The sequence below is a fragment of the Arachis ipaensis genome, chromosome B05 (genome assembly GCF_000816755.2).
Source record: "Arachis ipaensis cultivar K30076 chromosome B05, Araip1.1, whole genome shotgun sequence".
In the NCBI taxonomy this organism is placed as follows: Eukaryota; Viridiplantae; Streptophyta; class Magnoliopsida; order Fabales; family Fabaceae; genus Arachis; species Arachis ipaensis.
In genome coordinates this window covers 108,024,835-108,034,132 of record NC_029789.2, presented here as the reverse complement: position 1 = coordinate 108,034,132, position 9,298 = coordinate 108,024,835, and the positions used below count along the sequence as shown (strand labels likewise).

The following is a 9,298-nucleotide window of genomic DNA, read 5'->3' as shown; positions in this document are numbered from 1 at the left end:
AATTATGATATGTACATATGTATAATTGCAGGAAGTATATACGAGAAGTCTGAAAAGGAGTAAAATAAATTGCAAATGAATAACACTCTCGCATCGATAAAACTGAAGATAAGACGTATTCGAAAAGCGATATAAAGTAAAACATTAAAGAATAACAGAATAAAGATAGGATATAAATATATAACATAGTAAATAGCCACTAATCGCGACCTACGAAGTTTAGGCCGGCTAGGGTTACAGAATTTAAAATAATTTGATAACAGTATCTCCTATCTCTCCCAAAATATACATAAAGGCCTCTATAGGCAAGTTTTCAAAAGGAATAAATACATAATATAAGTTTTTCAAAACAAGTATAGAGAGAGTCTAAACAAAATATAAACAGAGTGCGAATTTCTTCGTCATCTCTCAGATGAACTACAGCTCATTGCTGAGTACCTGGACTTGCATCTGAAAAACAAGAGATATATACAGAATGAGAACTCCCGACCCATGGGTTTTCAGTACGGTAAAAGTGCCAAATAAATACAATGCACTATAATAAGAACTCACTAAGCATCTTAAACTTTCTTTCATCAATTATTCACCCTAGATTTTCACTAATCCATGAATTAGGCAACTGTCTTATGGGATATTATGTCTAATTCAATTTCTCATCTTTCTCAACTTTCCAAACTTTTCAACTTTCAATTTATTACAGTATCATAACCAGAACCAGCACTAGCCCTCACGTCAACCAACATCAGCATGAGGGACCTCTCAGTTGTGCAAACACAAGCAATACAAACAAGTAATTCAAATATAGCAGTTAGCATATAATCATGTAACATATTCAATTATAATTAGGCAATCTAAGTACAATTAAGCAAACTCAAACAATTCAAATATATGCAAATAATGTATGCCTGCCCTATGGCCAATGAGCTCATATGTCAGTTGTACAGCCAAGCCCGACATGTCTGGTAGCTAACCCGGATATCATCTCTCAACACGAAAGAAATTCTTAACCTTCTAGGAGGGAATCCTCAACCTCCCATTTAGAGAGAGACTACAATGTAACGAGAGGGAATCCTCAACCTAACTAATTCACACCACAGCTAGGAATCGAATCGAAGGGAATCCTCAACCTTCTCCATTCAATTCCCTGATGTAGCAAGAGAAGGAATCCTCAACCCCGCTTGCCCATCGTAACAAGAGAGGTAATCCTCAACCTCTTCTTTTTCATTACAGCAAGAGAGAGAATCATATATCTCAACTTGCCTATCCGTGAGTGGGTTCCAACCACCGTCCTCACCATCTCAATTTGAAACTCATTTCAATTCAACACAAATAAACATACCTGACATCCAAATTAATAATTACAGAACTAAACCGAAGGGAATCCTCGACCTTCTATCCAACTCTCTAGTATGATAAGTAAGGGAATCCTCAACCTCAAACTCGTCCACCGCAACAAGAGAGGGAATCATCGACCTCCACTTGTTTATCATAGCAAGTGAGAGAATCCTCAATCTCAACTCAGCCTTACCTGAGCGGAATAATACCACCGTCCTCACAACACAAATCTTATTGTCTCTTTAATCACAATCATATCATGGGAGAGCGAATCCTCTACCTCAACTCGCCTATTCATTACCTTCCTCAATCAATCTCATATTCAATTAGTTTACCGCTCATAAACCCTGATCCTTAATTCAGTTCCTCACTCCTCAATCTCCTTCAATATCTATCACTCTCCCCACATATTTGTCCTCATTTCAAAACCTAGCACGAAAAAGGAAATCCTCAACCTCAACTCGTCTAGTCATTCTGGGATATAGTGTCTGTCACACTTCACCATCATCATATTGTCCAAAATCTTACTCATTTATATAACATATAACTCGGAGGGAATCCTCAACCTCCCCCAATCCGCCATCATTTACCAATTATCAATAACTTACACCAATCGCTCATTTCGCTCATTATCATCATCATTCTCATCATACTCGATCATTACTCATCATCACATTCATCATCATCACACATCACTTCACATCTTATTCATTCTCCTCAATCTCACTAACTCAACTCTTTAGATTTGGTCCCTAACTCATCCATCCTTAATTATACCAGCTCAATAATTTTATTGGGATTTATAAAGGTTTAAAAGGCTAAAAGAATGGTTAAAAACTCAAAAATTCAATTTTTTCAAAATTGGGTGGTCATACATACGCATGAATCCAAAATTTCGACAAAGTCATGTGTGCATGAACCTGCTCGCGTATGCATGAGTGCAATTTTTGCCAAAGTGTATGCATGCCATGTCCGCATACACAAGAGTACTTGGCAATGGCCAGTGCTCACGTCGCGTGACACCTCTGTGTACGCGTGCATATCAGAAATCAAAATAGCTAATATGCTTTGATGACGGCAGTTCACGCCCAACACTTGAGTTTTTCACTCTAAGGCTCACCCCAAAAGTTCCACAAGTAAATTTAAGTCCTCAAAGTGTGCCAAATTCACCCAAAAATACTTAACCCGTGGAAATATTTGATGAAACTCATCAATAGCTCATACTAGAGATGCAATAATACCTAGATAGAATCAAAGAGGGTGAGAGTGACGAGTGGCCGTAAACAGCTCGTCAATCGAAGCACTGAAGAGGAAGTTATGGTGGTTTAAAGATCGAATGAGGGTCAGGGTTTGGTTCTTCATTCTCTCTTCCTAACTGCAGTCTCCCTCTCTATGTGTTGTAATGAGCTGAATTTGCCTTAATGATGGCTTATATATGCTGGGTTAGGCCCACCCGATTCACATATATGGCCCATTTGTCCCGACTTTGAGCCATAACCTTTAAGATTATCCTTTTAAGGTGCGTTTAAATTATTTTTTACCATCTCAATTACAAATTTTAACTTTTTAATTTTTCTCATTCATAATTAATTTTCTCAACTGCAGTACCGGACATATCTCAGCCAATACTGCCGGTCCAATTTTCAGTGCGCATTTTTACGCAGAAAATTATGTTTTCTGACTCAGAAAAATCCACTAAGTCTAAATATCATATTTAAATTGTCAAATTACTATTGCTATATTTTCAAATCATTTTCGCTTATATTTAATTTATTACTTAATTATTATGGTTTGACCAAATTTTACATCCTACCCACCTTATTTAAAATTTTGCCCTCAAAATTTTTGTTGCCTTAAATCCGTGTTTAGGCCACGATGCATCTTAGTTGTTCTTAGGATTAGTGAGAATCCGCAACTGAGTCGATAATTCTCTCTCCTAAATTCTACAATTGAATTAACTCCATTTTTGGCACTAAGTCTACTCCAGTTCACTCTTAGCTTTCTCTAGGTCTTTCTCAATAGCGATTCTAATATCAAGTTCACCTCTTTTAAACCTTCTATAACTTCCAATTGAAATCTTAACTTAGAATTTTCAAAACTTTTCAAATCCCTAACAAATGTCAAAAGAACCTCCACTAAGCCGAAGTTCACCATCCTTCACAGGTTCCTTCTATTCAACCTCAAGAAGATGTTAGAACTTTCCATTCAACGTTTTTTAATTTCGTCTTTCAAAATCAGTCATTATCCATTCAATCTAAAGCCAAAGTCATCATGATCAAATATCGTAATGCTTATCTTTCAAACACTACAATTTGCATTCACTTATCACAGAACCAATTACACAATTATAATCATTTTTGTAACCATTTCAGATTCAATATAATCTCACAGCCACCATCAAAATCAATTACCTAGAAATCACTATCTACATTAACCCAGTGAACCTTTCAGGTATTCAAACCTAAAGTATTTCTAACCATCTCTTACTACTTATTGCAACCATACTATGTCAATGCTCCCGCAAGCTTCCGCTGTGTCACTCTGATTTTCAGCCACCAAGAATCCAATTATCCATCCACGTCATGTTCTATTATCGGATCACAAAAACTTAGGCTCACTTTTAAACTTTCTCAGTCTATTCCCAAATCACATCCTAATTATCCAAAACCTATAACATCAATTTCCTAGTAATTAGTTATCCTCCAATTTCTACACAATTGTTCAATTTCTCGAACTTTCATTCTAATTCTATTTCCAACTATACCAATGCCATTTACAAGCCTCCTCTATTCCCAATAAATCTAAGCCATCAATCGATAGTTCATTTGAAAATTATGTTTATTGCAATTTAGCTTTACATTACAAACGAATACAACACGCCATTATTATGTCAAGCAGCTAAATTTTAATTATACTTGTCAATTTCACAATTACCTCAACCTTGTTGAGATCAGCCCTTTCTTTGATTTTTCCTGTATGAACAATCTCGGGAGATATGCCGTAGTCTCCAACAACGATAGCACAGTCCTAACTCAGTTCGGTATGGCTGGTCCGAATGGTATCTCCCACATATTTGGCACCTCAAATCATCCGAAGTAGCCTCCACCTATTTTTCTTTACCATTTTCTGTGTGATTGTCATTTCTTCGGTAATTGTTCCGACCTTGGAAAAGCTGAGGTGGATACCCACTCCTCTTGAAAGCTAAGCCCCTCGCCGCGAAGCCCTTATCTTGCTCCTTTGATTGGACTCTCGGCGGTCACTCCTCGCCATATCAAGTTTTTTGGAGCACTCTTCCACCACTCGGCTCTTGTTAACTAACTCCGTAAAACTCTTAACCTTAAGAGGCACCACAACTTCCATGATATCATTCCTCAAATTGTCTTGGTACTTCATACACTTCCACCGCTCACACCCTTCAGGAGCACCCTGACAAACCCTCGAGAAATGGCACAACACTAAGAATTTGTTCATATAAATAGCTACCGATATTGATCCTTGCTTTAATTTAGAAGCTCTAATTCCTTAGCCTGTCTTGTAGAGCCTGGAAAATATTTCTTGTAAAACTCCCCTCTAAACATCTCCCAGGTAATCACCTCATCTCCATTCCCTTACTGCAGAAGACGGTGAGCTCCTTGCCACTAGTGTTGTGCTTTTTTTCTCAACTGATATGCAGCGAATTCCACCAACTGACTCTCAGGTACATGTTGCGCATGCATTGCCCTTTTTATCACCTAGAACCAATTATCGGCTTCCGTCGGATCAGTCGACCCTTGAACATTGGAGGATTAACCTTCGAAAGGTTGTCAAGGTCATCAGACCTTCATCAGCTGAGTTTCTTTCAAGTCCGTTACCATTCCTGTTCATTCTTTCCATGGCCTGGTTAGTAGCTGTAGTGTTTGTGTGCATCGCGTTCACAAGGGTAGTCATAGCAGCCAAGAGCGCGGCTTGGTTATTCCCCGATGTACCTTCCGCATTTTCTCCTCACACACGGGTTCGACCACGCCCACGAGTCATCATTTAGGTCCTATCCACATCAAACAAGCGATAGCAAAGTGATCAGTCTCAATATCTCAAGTTAAAGTGTTTCAAATTCTTAAAATTATACTCATGAACTTCATGCTAAACATATCAATTAGATATTCTAAATTGCAATGGCACAATTTAGAGTATGCATTGAAGCATCAGCAGTCCATCCCTCAGGCTCACGAGGACAAACTGCTCTGATACTATAGTGTAACACCCTAATATTCAAATCCTTATGCTCGAGTCATAAGTCAATGATAATAAGGTGGTACGACTCTCAAGATGGAATTATAATATGTATATATGTATAATTGAAGGAAGTATTATACAAGAAGCCTGAAAAGGAGTAACGGATAACACTCTCACATCGATAACACTCTATCCAAACACTCTTCTCTCTTCTGATTATAACCCACGTGACTAACCTTAAATCAATGATGAAAAGTTTCACAAGTAAAAAGGTATGTGCAGATTAGGGTTCCATCACAATGAAAAAGGTAATCACCAAGCCTAGGCATCAAAGAGAAAAAAGGAAAAAAAAAGTCAGATGTTGGTACTAAAAGCAAAAATCAAATCAAAGGTTGAATCGGAAGAAATATCAGCATAACAGTCCCATTCTTGTGCAAGAACTCTAGCTTGTTGAAGCTACCCTTCTTTTTGCTGCACATTTTCGGATAAGAGATAAACTCTACAAGCCATGAATCACTGTTGTTGTCACATCTCTCATCTGCGTCTCGGCTCTAATTTTTGGAGAAGAAGAACAAAGTCAAAGATGTTCAACCAAGCTCAAATTTTGGAAGCTTTACTCTTATTTAAAAAGGTAAACGGCCAGATATTGAAGCAAGGAGAGTAAGTACAATATTTGGGTCTTCATAGCTTTTGAGCTAAACCTTCTTCATGGTTTTACATTGAATTTTCTGTTCTTTAGTTTTATCATTCTTTGTTTTTCATTCAACGGAAAAAAGGCAAATATGTGAAGTATTAGTAAAAGTCAATGAGAAAAAAGTCAAATAGAGTAATCATGGAAAAAAGCCAGAAAATTATTTTCAATCTCTTTTGTTTTTTATTTTATATTCATGATCTAGATGAGATTCCCTTGCTAAGTTAGGTGAGCACTTAGTGGTTGAAAATCTAGGAGTTTGTCTTGATAGGATTTGGTAGAATTCTTGAAATTGGTGGTTGTTAACTTTGAGAAAGATAGTGAAAATTCTACCACAGTTATGGTGGAGACTAAATGTAAATCTCATTGCACATAGTAATTGAACCAAAATACATAACTGTGTCATTTATTTTTCCTACTTTATGTCTGTTTTCACTCGATACGAGACAATAAAATTGTATCCTGCTTAATCAATATTGCAAACTCAACAGAAATTCTAATTTAAATCCAATTTAAAATTAAAATATTCACATTTAAAAAAGACTATAAATTCACTCCCCTTCTCTAGGCTATTGAGAATCTTCACTTAGCATGATCAAATAGCAGAAATATAGGGTAAATGAATTACAGTAGAAATGAAATCTCATGCTGCTTCCAAAGCAATGTATGGAGACAATGAACATATTCAAAGACGAGGTAACTAGAATTCTCCTCAATCACATCACCCACTTGCCTATATTATAACAGAATACAACTGTAATCCCCCTCCCCTCTTGTCTCTTACCTTTTTATTTTTATTTATTTATTTTTTGAATAGCCAAGAGAAAGCACATTGTTGGATTGGAAGAATTTAAAGGGAAAGAAAATGAAAAAAGAGAAAATGGTTAAAAAAGTGATTTTTTTTTTGGAATGAGAAGAGAAAATAAAATGAAAAAAAAAAATAATGTCAAACCCACTAAAATATTTTCACCCAAAGATGAGATGAAAATGAAAAATGTAACAAACATTAATAAAATTACACATTTATCTTTATTATTAATAAATTATAATTTACATATAATATAGATAAAAGTATTAATGTAATTTTATACTATTATAATTTTCTTTCTTTTCACATTTCTTTCCATCCAAATAAAAAAATTTTTTTTCTCTATTTTATTTCCATCTATTTTCTCTTTATCCAAACAACACAAATAATTTCACTTTTCTTTCTATTTTCTCTCTTCTTATTTTCTTTCTTCTTATTTTCTTTGCTTTGATTTTCTTTCCAATATCCAAACAATATCCAAACAAAGCCGTAGCGACTGGCCGTGCCTAAAACAAAAGACCCACAATTAAAACCCTGCAAATGACTTGCATATTGATATACTTATACAGACATGATAACACAGCAAAAAGTGCAAAGTTCTTTCTTTAGAATTTGATAAGCTAATGAATTTCTGCTTTCAGCAAACAGAAGAATTATAGTAATTTACACTCTCACAGAACATGTACCCATTCAAACTTGGTCATCCCATTTCCATCTTCTTCCCACCTCTTCAAGAACAGCTGCGCGAGCTTGGCTTCTTCTTGCCTCATCCTCCACCCATGATCTGCAACATTTGCTCTCTTCATCAGACTGTCACCGCATACAACTCAAAATAGAAATCACAATTTATACCATGAATATTGTAGCAGAACTCAGAACTAATTTGTGCATCAAATCAAAGTTCTAAAATGCTCTGTTCTATATTTTATGTATAAGAGAAACAACTTAGTTTCATCAAGAGATGGTAGCTGCAACATTAATGCCAGAAACCTAACCATCGCCCTTTGCAAATTCTGCACCAGCGTTACTCTAAATTTTATGCTTTGTTCAAGAAAAAGTTAAACTCAAAATATATGTAGCCAAGTAAACGAAAATTTTTTAACCTCAAATAATGTTGCCCCAAAACCAAACAACTGAATAGCACTAGAAATAAATAAATTATGACAACTAATTAGAAATGTGATTGCACACTACCAACTATCCTACCTCTCTTTCTCTGGCTTTGCAAAGCTTACAAGTTTTGAGATTGTAATTTATAAAGCCATAAATGAAATAGGAGTTTCGAACATAAACAAGTTTAAACACGACAATAGTGGGGTAATATGTATGAGGGGAAGGCGGAAGTCATAAATTACCTAAGAATCTGAAGAGCTTCTTTCTCAGCTTCCAGTGTGGACTTGGTGTCAAGTATTTCTTCATGCTTGGACTTTAAATCACTGAGCAACTTCTGTACAGTTTGATTTTCATCGAGATATATGACTCTCTCTGATGCAAGCCTTTCTGATATCTCATCAACTTCTTTCTTTAAATTAAGTAGCAGCTGCTTCTGACAATCCATCGCCGCCTTTTCTTTCAAATATTCTGCATATATCTTATCTTGGTTACTCTTTTCTTCCTCCAAAGTGTTAACTGCATCATGATAAATCCTTTCTAGATCAACACCTCGATTTTTCTCCTCACTATATTTCTGATCCCAAAACTTCTGTATGTCTCCTCGGCTAAGCAGCTCAAACCTGATCTCTTCTGCTTCAGCTCGCCTGACAGAATTCTCAGCTTCTATTCTTGACAATTCAGCAGAAATTGCTTCCTTCATCCTGCCACTTGTCAGAGCCACTGCTACTTGTGCGTTTGATGATGGTTTGTTTGGCTGAAATCGCTTGCTCTGTCCTGTAACAGTATGTTCAAAATAGAGCTCTCATATGATTATTACACATTTTTAGCACTCAGTTACATAGCCATAATAATTGACAGCGAGTAAGCATTAGCTGGATATAGAAAATTCTGAGCTGAATGCTGTTTCTCTCATTTTTACTATATTTCTAGTTTTCTACAGTTCTACATTGTTCTACAGTTGACATCACGAGAACACATAAGAATTTACATTTTTAAAAGAGTATAACTACGTAAACAAAAAAAATTGCAATATGATCTTCAATGAAATGAAATAATGAATCTTTTCTAGTGATCTATGTCATGTCACAATTTCCTAAGCTCAAATTCTCAAAAGAAATAAAATGACCGTATTTTACTGT

At 35.8% G+C, this 9,298-nt stretch overlaps 1 protein-coding gene across 2 annotated transcripts in view; it reads right to left on the bottom strand.

Moving 5' to 3' along the window:
- The window catches only part of LOC107643791, a 5,084-nt gene continuing 3,303 nt past the window's right edge, over positions 7,518 to 9,298 (bottom strand). Inside the window, exons 10-11 of one of the 2 annotated variants that reach the window (XM_016347537.2) lie at positions 8,402 to 8,933; positions 7,518 to 7,856 (exon numbers count right to left, since the gene is read on the bottom strand). In XM_016347537.2, coding sequence (XP_016203023.1) covers positions 7,718 to 7,856; positions 8,402 to 8,933 — 671 coding nt within the window. In that variant the 3' untranslated portion in view covers positions 7,518 to 7,717. The remainder of the gene's footprint in view (positions 7,857 to 8,401; positions 8,934 to 9,298) is intronic. The other variant, XM_016347538.2, reaches the window with a different exon arrangement.